Here is a 21,694-nt window from a genome sequence, read left to right as displayed (position 1 = left end):
AGCCATTCTATAACCCACCATCTATCCACTGCACTGTGTGTGCTCAGAGCCATTCTATAACCCACCATCTATCCACTGCACTGTGTGTGCTCAGAGCCATTCTATAACCCACCATCTATCCACTGCACTGTGTGTGCTCAGAGCCATTCTATAACCCACCATCTATCCACTGCACTGTGTGTGCTCAGTGCCATTATATAACCCACCATCTCTCCACTGCACTGTGTGTTCTCAGTGCCATTCTATAACCCACCATCTCTCCACTGCACTGTGTGTTCTCAGTGCCATTCTATAACCCACCATCTATCCACTGCACTGTGTGTGCTCAGTGCCATTCTATAACCCACCATCTATCCACTGCACTGTGTGTGCTCAGAGCCATTCTATAACCCACCATCTATCCACTGCACTGTGTGTGCTCAGTGCCATTCTATAACCCACCATCTATCCACTGCACTGTGTGTGCTCAGAGCCATTCTATAACCCACCATCTATCCACTGCACTGTGTGTGCTCAGTGCCATTCTATAACCCACCATCTGTCCACTGCACTGTGTGTGCTCAGTACCATTCTATAACCCACCATCTGTCCACTGCACTGTGTGTGCTCAGAGCCATTCTATAACCCACCATCTATCCACTGCACTGTGTGTGCTCAGAGCCATTCTATAACCCACCATCTATCCACTGCACTGTGTGTGCTCAGTGCCATTATATAACCCACCATCTCTCCACTGCACTGTGTGTTCTCAGTGCCATTCTATAACCCACCATCTCTCCACTGCACTGTGTGTGCTCAGTGCCATTCTATAACCCACCATCTATCCACTGCACTGTGTGTGCTCAGTGCCATTCTATAACCCACCATCTATCCACTGCACTGTGTGTGCTCAGTGCCATTCTATAACCCACCATCTATCCACTGCACTGTGTGTGCTCAGTGCCATTCTATAACCCACCATCTGTCCACTGCACTGTGTGTGCTCAGTGCCATTCTATAACCCACCATCTGTCCACTGCACTGTGTGTGCTCAGTGCCATTCTATAACCCACCATCTGTCCACTGCACTGTGTGTGCTCAGTACCATTCTATAACCCACCATCTATCCACTGCACTGTGTGTGCTCACCACCCCAAGTCAAGTCTCCTCCACCACCATCTCTCTCCTCTTTACCCTCTTCCCTCTGCAAATCCCCATATTGTTTGTTGTCTGTGTCCCTGAGGTTTTAGGGTTTTCTGGCTTAAACCCTTCACCTTTTCCACTCAGTCCTACAACCCCCCTCCCCTCTGGCAGCTGTCAGTCTGTTCCTATTTTGTTTGGTTATCCTAATACACTTTAAAATTGGAGAACAACTGACATGGGTTTCTAATTAGAAAACTTTCACACACATCAGCCTATCTTTCTCTCAAAACAACTTTGTGAGATGGAAGTTACTACTTCTTCTGATTTATAGGATTATAGATGCCCATCCAAGTCTGCTCTTTTCAAGCCTGGTATAATCAGCTATTATTTTATAAAATATCTGTTGACCTCCACACTGTGTGTGTGGGGTCATTTCTAAGTTCACTTGAAACCAATGGCGTCTTTCCGGTCCATTAGAGTTCATGGACGTTTGGCATATTCGACAGGGTGGGATCTGTAGAATAACTGCAGCTCATGAAGCCATATTCAAATGTTTAGGGGGGTGTTGTGCCTGCACAATCTTTAATGTCTGAAAGAGGCTACATCCTCACCCCATGTTGCATACTTTGGGCTCAAGTTTTTTAGATTTTAATTTTATTTTATTGTGGAAAGAGCACCTAATGTGAGTTCTACCCTCTTAACAGGCATTCAAGTGTACAACGTATCATTGCTGACTATAAGCACAGTGCTGAGCAGGAGGTCTCCAGACTTCCTTCACCTTGCTTGACTGAAAATTTATAGTTGGGCTCACATTTGATGCAGTCATTCATTTCCTTTATTGATGTTTTTTTGAGACACCTACTATGTACTCAACACCCTGGTAGGTCTTAGATTGGTACCAGAGGACAAAATAAATACCAGGTTTTCCCTCATGGAGCTCACTGTCTAGGGGGAGAAGCAGACATTAAACAATAATCATTAGGTAAGTGTATGGTGACGAAATGCAACGATTGCTGTGAAGGTCAAGTATGAGCGCAAAAAATTTTTTTATTGCAGAATATGGATCACCTGCTTGCAGAAGCCTCCTGTTAGCTGAGACATGAGGGTTAAGAAGGAGTCGGCCTATTGAAGAGAGAGACTAGGAAGCATCAGGGGCAAAATGCTTCCAGCTGGAAGGTCACTGATATGTTCAAAGAACTGAAGAGTAGAGTGGAGACATGAGATTAGAAAGAAACACAAGGCCAGGTCAGGTGAAGCCTTATAGCTGCGGTTGGGGACTTGGCTCTTTATCTCTCTCTCTCTCTCTCTCAAGACTTTAGAGAAAGGAGAGAAAGAGAGAAAGGAATGGGAGGAGCAGGAAGCATCAACTCATAGTAGTTGATTCTTGTATGTGCTTTGACCAGGCAAGCCCAGGGTTTTGAACCAGCAACCTCAGCATTCCATGTTGATGCTTCTTCAATTGTGCTACTACGGGTCTTAGCTATTTATCTTAAGGGCAAGAAGGACCCAGTAAAAGGTTTTAAACAGAGGACTGACATAATTAGATTTATTATTTTAAAAGGTTACTCTAGGCCCTGGCTGGTTAGCTCAGTGGTAGAGTATCAGCCTGGCGTGCAGGAGTCCTGGGTTCGATTCCTGGCCAGGGCACACAGGAGAAGTACCCATCTGCTTCTCCACCCCTCCCCCTCTCCTTCCTCTCTGTCTCTCTCTTCCCCTCCCGCAGCCGAGGCTCCACTGGAGCAAAGTTGGCCCGGGCACTGAGAATGGCTCTGTGGCCTCTGCCTCAGGCACTAGAATGGCTCTGGTTGCAACAGAGCAATGCCCCAGATGGGCATCACCCTCTGGTGGGCGTGCCGGGTGGATCCCAGTCAGGCGCATGTGGGTGTCTGTGACTGCCTTCCCATTTCCAAGTTCAGAAAAATACAAAGAAAAAAAAAAAAAGGTTATTCTAACCAATGTGTGAAGAACAGATGGGAAAGGCCAAAAATAGAGGCAAGAACCCCAATTTTTTTGGGCATTAATTACAATGGTCCAGGACAGTGGACCAGGTGAAGGTAGTAGATATGGAAAGACATGGAAGGATCCCAGATATTTTTGTTTTGTTTCCCTTTTCCTTCATCTCTACTTAGTACCGCATATGTCTTCTGTTGGTTACAGCCCCACCTACCACCCATCGCCCAACCACCACCACCACTGCTGTGACAACTACCACAACTATGCTTCCAACAACAGTCGTGACTACACCGGACCTCACAACCGGAACACCACTTCAGACAAGAACCACCACTGCGCTCACAACGATGATGACCACATGCCCCCTGACAACTCTTCAGACCGGCGAGCCTTCCACAGAAGGACCCACCCTCACTGCAGGTACATGGTACAATTGGCCCTTCTTTCCTTCCTGCTGGTCAGATGTATATGGTCCCTTGGAACAGGGCTCTCTACTGAATGAGCAGCCCAGAGACTTGTTCTGTGGCTTAAAAAACAGTACTTTATTTTCTTACTGTTCTGGAGGCTAGAAGTCTGAGATCAAGGCATCATCAAGGTTGATTTCTTCTGAGAGCTTTCTCTTTGGCTTATGGATGGCCATCTTCTCACTATGCCTTCACATGGCCTTTCTCTCATGTGCGTGTCTGTCCTAATCTCTTCTTTTTGTAAAGACACCAGTCATATTGGATTATGGCCCAGCCTACTGACTTCATTTTACCTTAATTATCTCTTTAAAGGATCTGTCTCCAAATATAGTCACATTCTGAACTACTTGAGGGATTAGAGCTTCAATATATAAACTTGTGGCTGAGTGGGAAAGAGTTCAGCCCATAACAGTATATGTGTGTGTGTGTGTGTGTGTGTGTGTGTGTGTGTATTTACTAAACTATGTCTTTTCTTTGTTTTATGGTTTCATTTTTTTTTTTTTTTACCATTTTTTTATTTGATTTTGAAAAGTCAGCTTTTTTGGTTCTCCAATTGACCTCCCGGAATCTTGGAGATGTTTGTTGAAGAACCAGAAAATGTCACCTTTGGTCAGACTCCAGTTCCATCTTGCCAGGGTTCAAGTATCTGCTTGGTTTAGGAGATTATTTGAGAAAAGGCTTCTAGATGCCTTAAAATATGTTTTGATGGTGAATGGGTTCTATCCCTTTTTTTCCTTGTATTGTTTCTCCTGAACTCCTCTTACTTCTTCATCTTGGATCTGTCACTGAGTTACCAACAGGAGCTTATCAAAGCTCCCACTATGTTTCAAACTCTGATTCTGATGATAAGGTTATTAGAAAACAATTATGAGCCTGACCAGGTGGTGATGCAGCAGATAAAACACCAGCCTGGGACGCAGAAGACCCAGATTTGAAACCCCGAGGTTGCCAGCTTGAACATAGGCTTACCAGCTTGAGTGTGGGGTCACTGGCTTGAGTGCAGGATCATAGAGATGACCCCATGGTTGCTGGCTTGAGCCCAAAGGTTGCTGGCTTGAGTCCAAGGTCACTGGCTTGAGTAAGGGTTCACTGGCTCAGCTGAAGCCCCCTGGTCAAGGCATGTATGAGAAAGCAATCAATGAACAACTAAGGTGCCGCAACAAAGAATTGATGCTTCTCATCTCTCTCCCTTCCTGTCTGTCCTTGTTTATCTCTCTCTCTCATCCAAAAAGAAAAAAGAAAACAATTATGAGATAGCTTGAAGGCTTTCTTAGGCTTTTCATCTGTCTCAATAAGGCATGGATCACCCAGGCTGGTGGCTCAGTGGATAAAGCATTGATCTGGTGTGCCAGAGGTCATGGGTTTAACCCCTGGTCAGGGCACATAGAGGAGCAATCAGTGAGTGCACAAGTAGTGGAACAACTATGTGAAACAATGAGTTGATGCTTCTCTTTCTCTCTCTCTAAAATCAATGGAAAAATATGTTTTAAAAGATCACTTAAATAACGTGGCCCTGGCCAGTGGTGTGGTAGATAGAGGGAGTGATGATGGTGCCAGCTCCATCCTGGGGTCACAGGTTCAAGCCCTGGTCAGGGCACGTATGAGAAGCAATAGATATGAGCACAAGTAAGTAGAACAATGAGTTGATGCTCCTCTCTTTTTCTCTCCTTTCCCCCCACCTTCCTCGCTTTCTCAGAAAAAAACAACTTTATAATATTTGATTGGCTAATTCCATTATAGTCTGAATATTCACCTAAAGTCCATGAACACTGAACCAACCCATTTTTGTATGTAGTTTTTATCCCATTGGCTTTTAAAATATTCATCTTAAAATACATTTGAAGTTTTCCCCCATGCCATCCTTGAAGAAAACCTGAAATATATGGAAGAGCACAAAGACAACTATAAAAAATAGCCACAAACGTTACCACTCAGCACAAACACATCGTTTAGCTGCCTTTTATCAAGTGTTTCTTTCTTCTTCTAGAGCCAGAAACCTCCCTTGTCTCTGAAGTGACCACTAGAGACACAGCCTTACTCACATCCAAAGGTATGTGGACGCGTGTTTGCTTTTTCTTTCCTTACCTCTTAGGCTGAGGGGAAGGAAACAGTGAATCAAGCATCCTTGAGTCAGATGAGTGGAGATGGTATACTACTCAGCCATAAGAAATGATGACATTGGATCATTTACAACAAAATGGTGGGATCTTTTATCTTTTTTTTTTTTTTTTGCATTTTCCCAAAATTGGAAATGGGGAGGCAGCCAGACAGACTCTCCCGCATGCGCCTGACCGGGATCCACCCGGCATGCCCACCAAGGGGCGATGCTCTGCCCCTCTAGGGCGTCGCTCTGTTGCATCCAGAGCCATCCTAGCGCCTGAGGCAGAGGCCACAGAGCCATCCTCAGCGCCTAGGCCATCTTTGCTCCAATGGAGCCTCAGCTGCGGGAGGGGAAGAGAGAGACAGAGAGGAAGGAGAGGGGGAGGGGTGGAGAAGCAGATGGGCGCTTCTCCTGTGTGCCCTGGCCGGGAATCGAACCCGGGACTCCTGCACACCAGGCCAACACTCTGCCACTGAGCCAACCGGCCAGGGCCAAAATGGTGGGATCTTGGTAACATTATACGGAGTGAAATAAGTAAATCAGAAAAAACCAAGAACTACATGATTCCATACATTGGTGGGACATAAAAACGAGACTAAGAGACATGGACAAGAGTGTGGTGGTTACAGGGGGGGGGGAGGGAAAGAGGGAGAGGGGGAGGGAGGGGGAGGGGCACAAAGAAAACTAAATAGAAGGTGACAGAGGACAATCTGACTTTGGGTGATGGGTATGCAACATAACTGAATGACAAGATAACCTGGACATGTTTTCTTTGAATATATGTACCCTGATTTATTGATGTCACCCCATTAAAATTAATAAAAATTTATTTATAAAAAAAAAGAGAGGGGGAGAGAAAGAGAGGGAGGGAGATGATTGATTGATCAATTGATTGACTCATTTTGATTCATTTGCACAGTTCTCCATGGTCGCACATCTCTAGAAAATAGCCTTTCCACGTGCGGGTTGGTGGTGCTCAGCTGTCTCATCCTGGTTCCAAGCACACCAGTCCTCTTTGTTGAAACCCCCAAGGAGTGCACTCACTTGACTGCTTGCCTTTTTCATAGCAGAGGGTGAATTCTTTCATTCATTCGTCCTTTCATCGTCAGGGCCCCGGGGCAGAGAATACCCTGCAAACAGTAGAGAGAACTCCCTGGGTTTGACCTCCAGTTCTACTTCTTTGTGCTGGGGGTCTCTGGCCTCCATCTCCCCCCAGGTTTGCTGTGGAGTTATGTAACTTCGTGCATTTAAAGGACTTAGATGAGTGCCTGGCACATTAGTAACGATTTGGATAGTAGCTGTTACCCTCGTGGGACTTAAAATCACGCAGAGGAAACTAGAGACCCGTGGAGTAAATAAACCAGCACTTGTGACCGTGCATCATAGGGAGGCAGGGTGGTGGAGAGGCTCCTGTGTGCCCCTGTTCACACTCTGCTTTCACCCCACCTGGGTTCAAAACTGCCACTTAGCTGCTGTGTGAGTTTGGGAAAATTACTTAATCTCTCTGGGCCTTGGATTCCTCACTGGTAAAATGGAAATGATAACAAGAGCCTTCATATATATACATGTCTTTTTCTGAGGATTAAATGAGAAATGCATGTACATCACATAGAACAGTGTCCGGCATGTGCTAACTGCTCAGTGAACGTTAGCGGCTCTTTCTTTTTAATGATAGAAGTCAGTTTAAGGGTCAGAGGGACCCCCAAAATAGGAAGGCAAGAATTTACCTAAGTTAGTTTACTCTTGTTTTTCTTTCTTTTCTTTTTTCCAGAGTCTAAACCTTGGGTTCTCCAGTCAACACCCCAGCCATCGACGTGGGAAATGAGTGAGTCAGTGATTTTTGCTTGGGGGGAGGGGTGCTGTGCCATCTTGAGTGGTTTTGTCTTGGGCCGTGGGAACAGTCTGTCGTCTGCTGCTTGTCTCAGGATTGAGCTCTTTGGGTTCCACAGTGGTCACATTCCACATCCTCCTGCGAGCTGGAATGGAAGTGAAACAGGCCAACAGCATCGGTGGCTTCTCCTCCCTCCTCGCCTCATTTCTGAGCCCCTTCCTCAGCCGCTTCTGACCTGCAGCTAGGAATGCGACTCAGAGAAGCACCATCCTTTTTCCAAAATGCTCCTGACTTATTTTCAATTGCACACATATTACGCTAATGCAGGTTTGTGAGGGATACATTAAAAAAAAAAAAGGTAGAAATAAAGTTCTCTTTGACTTCCTCTCTTTAACTCCAGCTCCTCCTCTGAGGTCGACACAGCTATTACTCAAAGATGATCATTCTAGATCTTTTTCTGTTCCCTCCTGTGTGTGAATAGATATAGAAATGTACGGTTTGTTTTGTGCGTGGAGTTTTGAAAACGGCTATCCTACTGTGTGCAGCCTTCTGCGTTTTATACTGTTGACCCATCACTACATATATGAGAGCGCTTTCTTCCTCCGCGCATGTGGGCCTGCACCGTGAGGTTCAAGTGCTGAATAGCACCTCACACTATGGATACCCAGAGTGTCCCCTGCCCTGGGAGGCAGGCACTTTGGTTGTTCCAATGTTTCGTCATGGTGAACGGTCTTCAGTGAGCAACCTTGCATGTGTGTATCCCCTTAAACGTGTCTGCAGTCATTTCTCCAGCCAGGGCGGTGATCAAGAAGAGACATGCTAAGCGGAAGCACTTTCAATGTAACAGCTATGGCAACACTGTTCTCTGGAAAGGCTGGGCCGGGTTGTCTTCCTGCCCACACGGTATCCGCTTTCCGTATCCTCCCTACACTGGATGTGCCCATTTGTTTATCTATTTTTTTTTTCAATCTCCTGAGAAGAAAAAAAACAACAATGTCATCTCCTTCTTTGGTTGCTCTGATGAGCAGAGAGTTTGAGTGTCTTTGTACGTGTTTATTAGCCAGAAGAGAGTCGTCCTTTCAGGCTGTGAAGGAGGCAATGTAGCGTCACTCACAAAGGCTCAGAGGGTAGGACTGGAGGGGACAGACAGGAGCCAGTGGAAGGGGCACAGGCTCTGAAGGAAGACTGTAAATGGAGGTGAAATGGTGAGGTGACCCTGGCACACAGTGACTCATGCAGTGGGGGGACAGGAAGTCTGGCCTGGAGGTCGATAACTTAAGGGAAACCGGGTCCCAGAGGTTCAGACTTTCTTTGATTGTGGGACAAGGGCAGGGCGGGGGGCTGTTTTCTATCAGAAGAGAAGGAAGCAACCAGAGAAGCAGTGAAGGGTGGGCGAGGAGGTGTCAAAATGGTATCACTTATTCCATTTAAATCTTGGACTAATTTACATTGAACTGGGAACCAGAGGTCATCTGATGTCTTCGCCTCTTCTGTAAGATTCCGGATAATTTTCCTTTCACGGCTCCTTGTTAAATTCTGGGAGAGAGAGAGCACTCTCCCCTGTCCAGAGGCTGCAGGGCTGAGGAGGGGCGTGTTCCAAGAGGGTCTGTCAGTCTCTGTTACCATCTACTCGTTATGGGGCGCACCAGGGTGATGGGGCGTGCACCGTGTGCTGGCTGGGCCCTGCTCCTAGGCCACTGCAGCCAGTCCCTCTCTACAGCCTCACTCCCCACTCCACGTAACTGTCACCAGGCCACGCCGCTCTCAGACACCAGATCCAGCAAGTCTAGCTCTGACTCTATGCCCTTCTTCTTCTTTTTTTTAAGATTTTTTTTTTTCCCTGAAGCTGGAAACGGGGAGAGACAGTCAGACAGACTCCCGCATGCGCCCAACCGGGATCCACCCGGCACACCCACCAGGGGTGACGCTCTGCCCACCAGAGGGCGATGCTCTGCCCCTCCCGGGCGTCGTTCTGCCACAACCTGAGCCACTCTAGCGCCTGGGGCAGAGGCCAAGGAGCCATCCCCAGCGCCCGGGTCATCTTTGCTCCAATGGAGCCTTGGCTGCGGGAGGGGAAGGGAGAGACAGAGAGGAAGGGGGGGGGTGGAGAAGCAAATGGGCGCTTCTCCTATGTGCCCTGGCCGGGAATAGAACCCGGGTCCCCCGCACACCAGGCCGACACTCTACCGCTGAGCCAACCGGCCAGGGCCAAGATTTATTTTTTTTAATTTTATTTTTATTCATTTTAGAGAGGGGAGAGAGAGAGAAAGAAAGAGGGGGGAGGAGCAGGAACCGTCAGCTCCCATATGTGCCTTGACCAGGTAAGCCCAGGGTTTTGAACTGGCAACCTCAGCGTTCCAGGTCAACACTTTATCCACTGCGCCACCAGAGCCCAGGCTCCGTGCTCTTCAACACTATTTTATTTTACCTTGTTTTCCACTCTGAAATAGAAGGTGATGTTCTTTCATGGACCACTTTCTCTTCCCACTGGTTTTGGTAACAAAACATTTATAGTAATAATCGCCTTCTACTAAGGACTTAGATTTGTGTTAGGTGCCGTATCAGGGGTTTGTAACATGCATTTTCTTACTTAATCTCACAATGGCCTTCCGGTCAGGTAGAGCTATGACCCCCATATTACACATTAAAAAAGAGAGAAGAGAACAGGTCAGAAAGTTTATTAGAGATGCTTATGCCTACTCAGGCCTTTCTTTGTTTTAACACTGTTCATTTACATGCATCACTTCGGTTGATTTTTCACAAAGCCTATTAGATAGATACCATTATCCCCTTCATTTAAGAGTTCATAAAGGTTATATATGATGACTTGTCTGAGAAATGACCGACCTGGATTTAGCCATGTCTGCCCCCTCTGACGCCACTCTAACACTGTGCTAAGCTGCTTCTCCCTGACTTCCCCTCGGAGCCTTTTATAGAATAAGGTTACTTCTTCATTTACAGCAAAGTGCTCTCCACTGGTCTGCCCATCTCTGTGAGGCTTTCTTTTCCTGGCTAAATATCCTCAATTCCTTCCTCATTTCTTCATGTAATTTTCTGGATACTAAGGCTTCTTTCATGATTAAGGGCTGGTTTAAAGCCTTAAAGAAGATCTTGTCAAAATTATTATTCCCCCAAATTAACATTACCCAGAAAGGCAATCTCTCTCCCTCCCTCCCTCCCTCCCTCCCTCCCTCCCTCCCTCCCTCCCTCCTTCCCTCCCTCCCTTCCTCCTTTTCTTTCTTATTTTTTGTCAGTACAATGAACTGAAGTGTTGATTTTAATTTGTATATAACAATTAAGTGAAACAGGTAATCTTTGTAGATACTGATGATTTTACCAATATTTGTACATAAAGGCACGTGGGGCTTCAGGATTACTTTGGGAATTGCTTATGCTAGTAATACATACATTCAACAGAGAGGCTTTCTTTAAGGAATAAGAATGCCTAAGCAAACGTCACTTAATCAAACCTTATTTTTAAGAATGGCATTTGCTTGTTTTATTATTTTTATTCTTCCCATTTGTGTGACCGCTGGAAGAAAAAACTTTACATCAAAAATCAGCATTTCCAAACATTATAAGTAATCAGCAGCAGACTGAAGATTTTTAAGGAAATAATAAGTCACACTCTCTCAGTGAGCACCTGAAGCTATGTGTCCACTTCCACTGCCTACAAATCAGAGAAACGTGTTCATTAATAGAACAGTAACAGTGGGGTTGTGTCACTTTAACATGCCGTTGTGAACTGGTTAGGCGTTGCTTTTTACTTTACTTTTGGTTTCGAAAGTGATGTTTCTAGTACATTCAGTGATCGCCTCAGCTCGCTTTTCCCAGATTTCATTGGTGGGAGGAAGATACCTGTTTGACCCTAAGAACCCTTGTTATTTCCAGTTAGGCTGAAAGTACATTTGGCTGAAGGACTGGGGAACCAGGAATGGCACGGAGAGTTGAGGAAATACCCAGGAAAAACTCAGCTTCTGTAAAGGGAAGCAAAATGCACCAGCAGCCTTCTTTGACTAGACATCAAGTCTGTTTCTTTCCAGGGCAATGAAGCTCTGCACTCCTGCGCCCCGCTCACCGCTCTGGGTTCCCTTCCTCACAGTCCGTGAGCTTTCATTTCGCTCAGGCTGGTAGAGCAAAATACCACGAGTGGGTGGCTGAAACAACAGAAACGACCTTCCAGAGGCTCCATCTCCAACACCCATCACACTGAGGGTTAGGGCTTCACCGTGTGAATTTCAGGGGACACGATTCGTTCTGAGCAGCTGGGTCTTTCTTCTCTGTGTTCTAGTGCATCGCCTGTCACTCTTCTCCCCACTGTGAGGTTATCGCTTCAGCTCCGGCATCCACACTGCTGACTCGACTGGGACTGACGTCTTTACCCACCCAATTCCTATTCACACTTGGAAGCTCAGCCCTAGAATCACCTGCCCCTGGAAGATTTTCTTCACTTTTTTTAAAAAATTGAGTTTATTGAGATGACATTGGTTTGCAAAACCATACAGATTTCAAGCGTACAATTCAATAGAACATCATCTGCACACGGCATCATGTGCCCATCGCCCCAAGCAAAGTCCCTTTCGTCCTCATGTAGTTCCTTTTGCCCCCCTCCTCCTAGCTCCACCCCCTTTCCCTCTGGCTGTCACCTCACCGTTGTGTGTGACCATGTGTTATGTGTATATATGTTCTTTGGCTAATCCCTTCACCTTCTGTCCAGTCCCCCAACTCCTTCCCCCTCTAACAACTATCAGTCTGTTCCATGTGTCCATGCCTGTTTCTAACTTTTTCATCCATTTTAATTTGTTCAGTAGAGTCCCCACATTATCAGTGAGATCATATGGTACTTGTCTTTCTCTGACTGACTTATTTCACTTAGCATAATAATCTCCAGGTCCATCCATGCTGTGGCAAAATTTTTCTCTTTTTAATGGCTGAGTAGTATTCCATTGTGTAAATGTACCACAGCTTTTTTATCCGCTCATCTACTGATGGGCACTTGGGCTGTTTCCGGATCCTGGCTATTGTAAATAACGCTGCAGTGAACATAGGGTGCACATATTCTTTCAATTAGTGCTTCAGGCCTCTTAGGATATATTCCCAGAAATGGGATGACTGGGTCAAAAAGCAGGTCAATTTTAAATTTTTTGTGGAATCTCCATACTGTTTTCCACAGTGGCTGCACCAGTCTGCATTCCCACCAGCAGTGCAGGAGGGTTCCCTTTTCTCCACATCCTCACCAGCACTCGTTGTTTGTTGATTTATTGATAATAGCCATTCTGACTCATGTGAGATGATATCTCACTGTGGTTATAATTTGCATCTCTCTAATGATATGTAATGTTGAGTATCATATGTTCATTGGCCATCTGTATGTCCTCTTTGGAGAAGTGTCTATTTAGGTCCTTTGCCCATTTCTTAATTGGATTGCTTGTCTTCCTGGTGTTGAGTTGTATTAAGTTGTTTGCGTCCTTTGTCAAATATTAACTGATCATAAAGGTGTGGGTTTATTTCTGGGCTTTCTGTTCTGTTGCATTCATCTATATGCCTGTCCTTATGCCAGTGCTAGGCTGTTTGGGTTACAGTGGTCTTATAGTGTAATTTGGCATCAGGTATTGTGATACCTCCAACTTTTTCCTTCTCTTTCAAGATTGCTGAAGCTGTTTAAGGTATTTTTTGGTTCCATTATAAATTTTTGAAACTTTTGTTCTAGATCTGTGACATATACCATTGGTATTGTAATGGGGGTAATATGGCCATTTTAATGATGTTAATTCTTCCACTCCATGAACAAGGTATATGATTCTGCTTTTTTGTATATTCTTCAGTTTCTTTTTTTCAATGTCCTATAATTTTCTGAGTACAGGTCTTTGACCTCCTTGGTTAAATTTATTCCTGGGTACCTTATTTTGTTGTTGTTGTTTTTGTTGCTGTTGCAACAGTAAATTGGATGGTTTCCTTAATTTCTCCAGAAAGACAATTTCTCACCTCTGCAGTGTGGTGGCCTAGAATGGAATTTAGAGATGTTTGGTCATTTGCCCAAGATCACACAGCTAGGAATATGCACAACAATACTAACAGCAACAAAAACCCCTTACAGGTTCCTCCTGCAGCTAAAGGAAGTCTGTTAGGGGAATACGGACTCTTACTCGTCCAGGTATCCAGGGGTTTGAAGCATTCCTTTAGCCTGAGGAGTAATTCATTTTTGCTCGGCAACAGGAATAGGAGAAATGATTCCAAATTGCTCCCTAAAGACTCAGTCTCTGTGTGGCAGGGACTCTGAAGCCAGGGTGATGTGAGTAGAGCCACATGACTATGTCATTTTCTAAATAACTTCAGGTGGCCTGGGATTAAGTCCCCTGTTGATTACACCTCAGGCTCACTTTTACTACTTTAGTAACATCCACACTTTTAAAAAAAATTTTTAATTTCTAGTCCTTTCTTCTCACAGGCTCCTGGGTTGCATTGGGTGGGGGTTCAAAGAACCCTTCTGGGGAGTCAGAACAGCTCAGGCTGACAGCCCTGTTCTGCCATTTCCTGCTGGTCCATTCTCCCGCTTTTAGACTTTCAGGTGAGTGACTTGTTCTGTCCTTTTCCAAAGTTCAGTTTCCTCAAAATACAAAATTGCAGTAATAGTAATGCTTACCGCACAGGGCTATTGAGTGAGGACATGCATGAGAAGAATGCCTCGTCCATCGTTGCTGGCTCGTTGCTGGCTAGTGAACGAGTCACCGCGGCTCAGTCCCGTTTCCTCTCGGCCGCGCTCCTCTGCGGCTATTCCCCTGTTTGTGGCTATTCCCCTGTTTGTGGCCAGTCCGTGAGGTCACAGGAGGCCACTTCCGGCAGCCCCTGGCTGACTCGCTGTTCCTTTTAAGTATTACATGGACACTTTTTAGTTCTATGTTTTCTTTTTGTTTTGTTTTTTTAAACTGCTGATCACCCCAGGGAAACAGCTGACGAGTGACAAAATTACAAACTTGGGGAAGTTGCAAAACTTTAAAATGGTATGGTAATAATCCTCTCCTTGCTAGTAGAATAAATCTCAGATTCTGAAAGCTTTTCGCACGGCTCTCCAGCACTCTCCACTGTTGGTTTTCCTCCTATGGGTGGACGGACATCTTCCGCCGCCTCTGACTAGTTTTGTCCTTCTCCTGTTGCTCCATCCGTGGGGCATCGGCCTAGAATTTAGGCTTTGAAATCAAGTTATGGCTGAAGAAGAGCTATGTTTGAGGTTCCTTGCCGGGGCTTTCAAATTTGTGTTTTTTATTTGATAAGACACTTCCAAGTATTATCTTCTCCTTTGGTGCCCGACTCCACTTTGAAAGGGTTTGGTCTGCAGACATCATCCAAAGGAGCCCGCCCGGGGGACAGATCTTCGCCTCTCTCTAGCTGCCTAGAATGGAGCTCAGAGATGCGGAGTGGCTTTCCTAAGGTCACAGAGCTAGACAGCTGGAGAGCGGGACTCACACCCAGCTTCCACGGATTGAAGGGTTGTTGTCTATAGAAAACTGGGAAACTGAGGCCCAGAGAAGGCCAGCAGGTTGAGAGAGGTCTTGCAGTGAGTTAGGAAGAGAGCTGGGACCAGAGGCCAGTTCTCCTGGCAGCAGCTGTCTTTCAACACAGCTTCCCCGAGGGCAGACTTTCATATCTGATCCTAAACCATTAGCGCTCACTTCTCCTCAGCCCCCAGATGGGTCATTATACCCATCACCAGCATGAAGACGAAGCTGTAGGACAATTTCAAATTTAATGTACCCAAACACACACAAGGACTTTGCTGTCAATCCAGTAAAACTGGGAAAAATGAACATTGCTCTAGTAACAATAACATTTTTCTTCCCTTGAGATGTTTACAGTAGCTTCTGCTTGGTCCCAGGGTTAGGACGGTGAGGGTGTGGGGAGGGGGTGCTTGTAGGAACATTTGTTCTATTCCTCTGTTGTTCTGGTTTACAAAGCCAGCCTCTGTATGCTGGCCCAGAGCAAGCCAGCCTGTCCACGGACTCAAAGGATTCTCAGAGGAAGATGTGGTTGGAAATGGGATGTTTCTATCTTTACCTTGGCATTTGGTTTGCAGATGTGAATATTTGGTAAAGGCCTTTCAAATCTGTCATTTGTTTTTTGGTTTGTGTGTGTGTGTGTGTGTGTGTGTGTGTGTGTGTGTTGTTTTTGTATTTTTCTGAAGTTGGAAACGGGGAGGCAGTCAGACAGACTTCCGCATGTGCCCGACCGGGATCCACCTGGCATGCCAACCAGGGGGCAATGCTCTGCCCATCTGGGGCGCTGCTCTGTTGCAACCAGAGCCATTCTAGTGCCTGAGGCAGAGGCCATGGAGCCATCCTCAGCACCCGGGCCAACTTTGCTCCAATGGAGCCTCGGCTGCGGGAGGGGAAGAGAGAGACAGAGAGGAAGAGGGGAAGGGGTGGAGAAGCAGATGGGCGCTTCTCCTGTGTGCCCTGGCCGGGAATCGAACCCGGGACTCCTGCACACCAGGCCGATGCTCTACCACTGAGCCAACCGGCCAGGGCTCAAATCTGTCATTTGTTAATTGTGGCTCACCTAGGCATTTCTCAGTACATGGCACAGGACATATAAACATAAGTAAGTCGTGACCTCTGTTCTTAATGCCTTAAATGGTATAAACAGGCTTGTACATAACACCTGCTCATCCAGTGTGCTTTGTTTGGACAGAAGTATGAAAAGCTGCCCTGGGGCCCCAGCGAGGAAGAGACAGAGTCTGTCTTAGAAAGGAGGGGAGGACAATTCCACTCAACAACATTTGAACTGGTTCTTCAAGGACAAGACCATTGCATTGGAAAAGGAAGGGTGAATAGGGAGGAAGAACACACGAGCAAAGATGGGGATGTGATGGAACATGAATTCTTTGGAGACTATTTAATAGTCAAGTTGAATCTCATGGAGGCAGGAAGCTTGGAATGTTCTAGGTTCTTTTTTGTAAAAATTTTAAAATTTGTATTTATTGATTTTAGAGAGAGAGAGAAATAAAAATCTGTTCCTATATGTGCCTGACTGGGGATTGAACCAGCAACCTTTTTGCATGTCAGGACAATGTTCTAACCAACCAAGCCACCTGGCCAGGGTCTTTATTGTAAATGTTTAAAAATTTTGATTTTAGAGAGAAAGGAAGGGAGAGAGAGAAAGAGGGAGAGCGAGAGAGTGAGTGAGAAATCAATTTGTTGTTCCACTTATTTATGCATTCACTTATTGATTCTTGTATGTGCCCTGACCAGAAATCCAACCTGTGATCTTGGTATATCAGGATGAGGCTCTTACCCACTGAGCTACCTGGCCAGGACTGGAATGGTCTAGGTTCTTAAAGGACTCGATTGATGGGCTAAAGAATTTAGATTTCCTTCCAGGGTCATAAAAAACCATTCATATTATTTTTGAGTAGGGAATGACATTTTCAGTTCTGTTGCAGAAAAAATTGCTGTGGCAAGAGTGTGTAAGATGTATCAGAGGGCAGCAAGCCAGGAGACAGGCTACCCAGGAGCCCCCTGCAGTAATCCAGGCTGGAGAGGAGTGTCTAGACTAGAATGAGGGCCTCAGTAACAACAGAGAGGGGACAGGGTCAAAGCCACTTAGGAGTTAGCATTGAGATGACTTGTTGACCGAAATAAGAGTGAAGGATGACTAATTCTTTGTACTTGGGGGACTAGATCAATGTGACAGGTTTACTGGTAAAGGAACCCCCAGGAGGAAGAATGACATGTGTTTGGGAGATCTTGAATTTGAGGGGTCTCTGGGATGTCTAATAGGAAATTGGAAATGTGGGGGCTGGGCCTGGGTGGGATGGGTGTCTTTTTTTTTTTTTTTTTTTGTACTTTTCTGAAGCTGGAAACGGGGAGAGACAGTCAGACAGACTCCCGCATGCGCCCGACTGGGATCCACCCGGCACGCCCACCAGGGGCGACGCTCTGCCCACCAGGGGGTGATGCTCTGCCCCTCTGGGGTGTCGCTCCGCTGTGACCAGAGCCACTCCAGCGCCCGGGGCAGAGGCCAAGGAGCCATCCCCAGTGCCCAGGCCATCCCTGCTCCAATGGAGCCTTGGCTGCGGGAGGGGAAGAGAGAGACAGAGAGGAAGGAGGGGGTCGGGGTGGAGAAGCAAATGGGTGCATCTCCTATGTGCCCTGGCCGGGAATCAAACCTGGGTCCCCCGCACGCCAGGCCGATGCTCCACCTCTGAGCCAACCGGCCAGGGCCGGGATGAGTGTCTTTGATGTTGGCACCGACCTCAGATCAAATCGTAATTACTATGATGACTCACAGGATAAGTGCTAAGCAGAGACCAGCCGCTGTGCCACTGCTCTCACACATATCTCACGAGGGACAGGTCCGGCCTACAGATGTCATTTTGAGAAGCAGTGATACTACACGACACTAACTGAGTGCTTCTTATATGCCAGGGCTGGAACCGGTGTTTCTAGTGCATTGTCTCATTGTAGGGCGTTGTCCAGGGCTGTGAGGAAGACTCTTTTATTACGCCCATTACAAAGGAGAAGAGACTGAGGTTTTGGAGAGGTTAAGAAATTTGCTAGAGTTTGAGTCCTCCGTCTCTTGGCTCTTAAAACTGAGCTCTTAAACCCTTTTTAATATTGTCTCCTAAGCAAGCTAAGCCTAACTGAAATTCCTGTGGGATCACCTAAAAGTATTGTATGCGATGAAGGGAGGGATAAGGGGTGCAGAGGGAGACAGACCCACCCCTCCCCCCTCCCCAAGGAACAATTGCATTGGGGGAGGGTGCATGGGAAACAGAAAAGCCGGCTGGGGGGAGGGGCAGAGAGGGAGACAGCAGAAGCAGGACAGGGTCCAGGAGAGCGCAGGGGCACAGGGGCTGGGCTGTCAAAGGTTCGGCGGGCGCAGGGGGTATTACACACGCGTGAATTCTGCATGCTGGCCAAGTAGGAGGAGCATTTGGAAAGGTGGCCGTTAACTGCGGTGGGTGCCCTGAGGTCCAGTGATGAGCATTTGTAAGAGAATGAACATTAGGTGTTCTTTCAAAAAGTTCAAGGGAGACTAAGAGGGGAGGCCAGGTAGAGAGAGAAGGGGCTGGTGAGGGGAGCAAGGTCTGTCTGTGTAGGGGAAGAGGATGTGGTCGAGAGCAGGGAGGTGGGATTGGGTCTGGAGATGGAGGTAAGAGAGAAGGAGTGAGGATAGAGGAAGAGAAGGTGTGAAAGTAACCGGCTCTCATCTGGCTCTCCCAGGGAAGCAGGACACCAAGACCTTGGACTTAGAGATCCTCCAGTCTGCAGCCCCCAGACCTGTTCGTAGGCCGGAATCACAGGGAGCTTAGTAAGAGTGGAGATTGCCTTAGGTCACTCACTGCTTGCGGAGTTAGAGCCTCTGGGGGTGGACCCTAGAAAGCGTATGTTTAACCAACTTCCTCAGGAGATTCTTCGGAAGCCAGCCCATCCCTGGCCCCAAGAAGGCACTTAGAAATTGCCGGTGTAGTCCACTCCCTTTATGCTAGCTAGAAGGAAACTGAGGCACAGAGGCATTAAAAGAGTTCGAAGAAAAGTGGGAACTGGGCCATCTTCTGGCTCCTAAATCACAGCTCTGTCCCCATTCCATACTATTGTATTAAAGACGAACTGAGCACTGTCAGGCCCTGACACTTCTCCGGGTCCTCAGCCGACCAGGACAGAAGGAAGTTGTAGGAGGAACTGCCCTTCTCGGGAGAAGTTCAGCAGAAGGAACAGAGGAAGGCAGGGGAATAGAGCAAAGCTCATTCTCACTCACGAACACCGTTGTTAGGCGGAAAGAAATTGGATGCAGTTGATTTCAAAGTCAGCACCTTTCGTGTGCCACATTAGCTGGCTTATTTTCTCTCTCACACCCAGTGCTTTTCACAGGGTCGCACCGGCTGATAGGCTGGCGGTCTGAGATAAAAGAAAAGGACAAAAAGTGGCTTCTCTCCATTCATCTCACAAACGCAGTATATTCTATCAACCATCCCAATGGTTTGTGTTTTTCATTAAAAAAGTTGGAACAGAATCCGTGTAATTCTCGCATCTAACAGCTCACCTTCAGAAAGGTCAACTGAGATCAAAGAGAGTTGCCAAGCTCTGAGAGAGGCATGCCCACGGTGAGGCAAGCAGAGTGTGGGAAGGAAGGTGCAGTGGCTGAGCCAGAACACAGAGCCCGCCCTGCCAGGGGTCCCACCAAAGGTTAACCGAGTGAGCTGCATCACTCACTCCACAGACCAAAGCGTCCTTCCGACGCCCGCGGCACTGCAGAGACCTCTGCTTTCACAGGAGGGTGGGAGAAAGGCGAAACCTCAGTGAGTTCTGTAATGAGGTGTCTGTCCTGCCACTGTGAACAAGTCAGTGAGTGTAAGTACCAGTGACCTTTGGCGAGAACACTTACGGTCTGTGGGAAGCTGTGCGGCTCAGAGGCGGGGACAGACGTGGAACTGGGACTCGGGTGTCATCGCTCTACCATTTATGATCATCACTAGCGAGGCAGCATTGGACAAGATATGGGAGCTCTCTGAGCTTCCGTTTCGTCCTCTTCCCATCATTCTGCCCAAGCCGACTTAGTTCAGCATAAGCTTACTTGCCTCGTAGATTCATCGGAAGTTCAAGCGTGATGATAGATGCCAGAGCTCTGTGCGCTTTCCGCTGCCTACATTGCACACACCATTGTCTTCATCAACAACAATAACCGTTAGGCTCTCTCTTCCAGAAACGCCCCCCCCCCCGGGCAGTGCAGGGCTGGGGGTCCATTGCAAATGGCTGTCTTCCCACTGCGCTGGGAGACAGCATGGGCATTCATGCTCCAGTGCTGGTCCGCCCAGAGCAGGTGTATGTGAGTTCTTGCCACGGAGCCCAGAGGAGAGCTTGGGCTCCCAGGTAGGTAATCCGGGCCCTGACGTTTGCTCAATCCCCTTCTAGTTGCATGACTCTAGCGAGTTACCCGCCATCTCCCCACCACAGGGTCCCCGCTGTGAGATTAGGGCGAAACTAGTGCTGACTGTAGAGCATTTTCTTGGAGCAAATGTGGGAAGTACTTTGCACCATGCTGGCCATGGAGTCAGTGCTCGGTATAGGGCATTCATTTATTATTGTTGTCAATAATTCTGAAGGTTCTTGGTAAAATGTGCACCTTGCCACCTCCCTCCATCAGCATGCATTGATCAGCAGGTATGGGCAGCGTAGTGCTGGACACTGACCTTCAGAAAGGAGTCCGGTAAGGAAGGGTTAGGGGTGGGGTCTTATCTGCTTCACCGAGACGCTCAGTTGGCCCTGCGTAAAAGCAGTAGCCTGGGGTGGTGACTCTGGGCTCTCAAAAGGACGATGACATTTCTGTTGCTTGGGCACCTCAGGGGCAGTGGAGGGTGGAGGCATAGTTCAGAATCGCGGTGACTCAAATAATGGTGTTCTTGAGGCTCTGGTTTCCGGCTGTTACCACATCTGCATGAACTGTGATGTCATCTCATCATCCCTTCCTCTTTATGAATCAGTGGGTGCCAACCCAATTTGCTTCCTGTTCCCTTTCAAAATTTAGAAATGAACCCCACCCAGTTTTGCCCTTGGAATTGAGGAACATCTGACTCACGTATATAATGCCCTATTGATTCATTAAGTGTAGAGTGCCCTTATTGATTATTTTACATATGAAGTCCCCCAAATTTAAAGGAAGTATGTGAATTCAATAGATGTGTGTCTCTATTTTCAAAAGGCATTTTGAAATTCTAGATCTACCTTAACGCTGCTAGGCAAGGTCAGAAAATACGGGTTCTAGTCACTCCCTTTGTAATAATCTATTACTGTGGGACTGGTGAACTCTCTACAGATAGGATTTCTACTGATTAGAAAAAGGAATTAGAGAAAATATTTTCAAATTCTTCTCCACTCTAAAATACAGTGTGTCCGTAAAGTCATGGTGCACTTTTGACCGGTCACAGGAAAGCAACAAAAGACGATAGAAATGTGAAATCTGCACCAAATAAAAGGAAAACCCTCCCAGTTTCATATCTATTCAGTGCAGTTCGATGTGGCTCACACACAGATTTTTTAGGGCTCCTTAGGTAGCTATCCCGTATAGCCTCTACAGACTTGTCACTGACTGATGGCCTACCAGAACGGGGTTTCTCCACCAAACTGCTGGTTTCCTTCAACTGCTTATCCACCGAGGAATGTTATTCCTATGGTGTGGCGCTTCGTTATAAACGCGCCGATATTCACATTGCACTTTGGTCATGGATTC

General features: G+C 46.9%; 1 protein-coding gene across 2 annotated transcripts in view; it reads left to right on the top strand.

The window, feature by feature from the left end:
* Positions 1 to 21,694, top strand: part of LOC136333649 (T-cell immunoglobulin and mucin domain-containing protein 4-like) — a 49,199-nt gene that overhangs the window by 6,576 nt on the left and 20,929 nt on the right. For both annotated transcript variants that reach the window (XM_066273110.1, XM_066273109.1), the window contains exons 3-5: positions 3,280 to 3,495; positions 5,527 to 5,589; positions 7,412 to 7,465. In XM_066273110.1, coding sequence (XP_066129207.1) covers positions 3,280 to 3,495; positions 5,527 to 5,589; positions 7,412 to 7,465 — 333 coding nt within the window. The remainder of the gene's footprint in view (positions 1 to 3,279; positions 3,496 to 5,526; positions 5,590 to 7,411; positions 7,466 to 21,694) is intronic.

Source organism: Saccopteryx bilineata, chromosome 4, assembly GCF_036850765.1.
Source record: "Saccopteryx bilineata isolate mSacBil1 chromosome 4, mSacBil1_pri_phased_curated, whole genome shotgun sequence".
Taxonomy (NCBI): domain Eukaryota; kingdom Metazoa; phylum Chordata; class Mammalia; order Chiroptera; family Emballonuridae; genus Saccopteryx; species Saccopteryx bilineata.
Note: the sequence above shows the minus strand (reverse complement) of the source record. Positions and strands in the feature narration are given on the sequence as shown.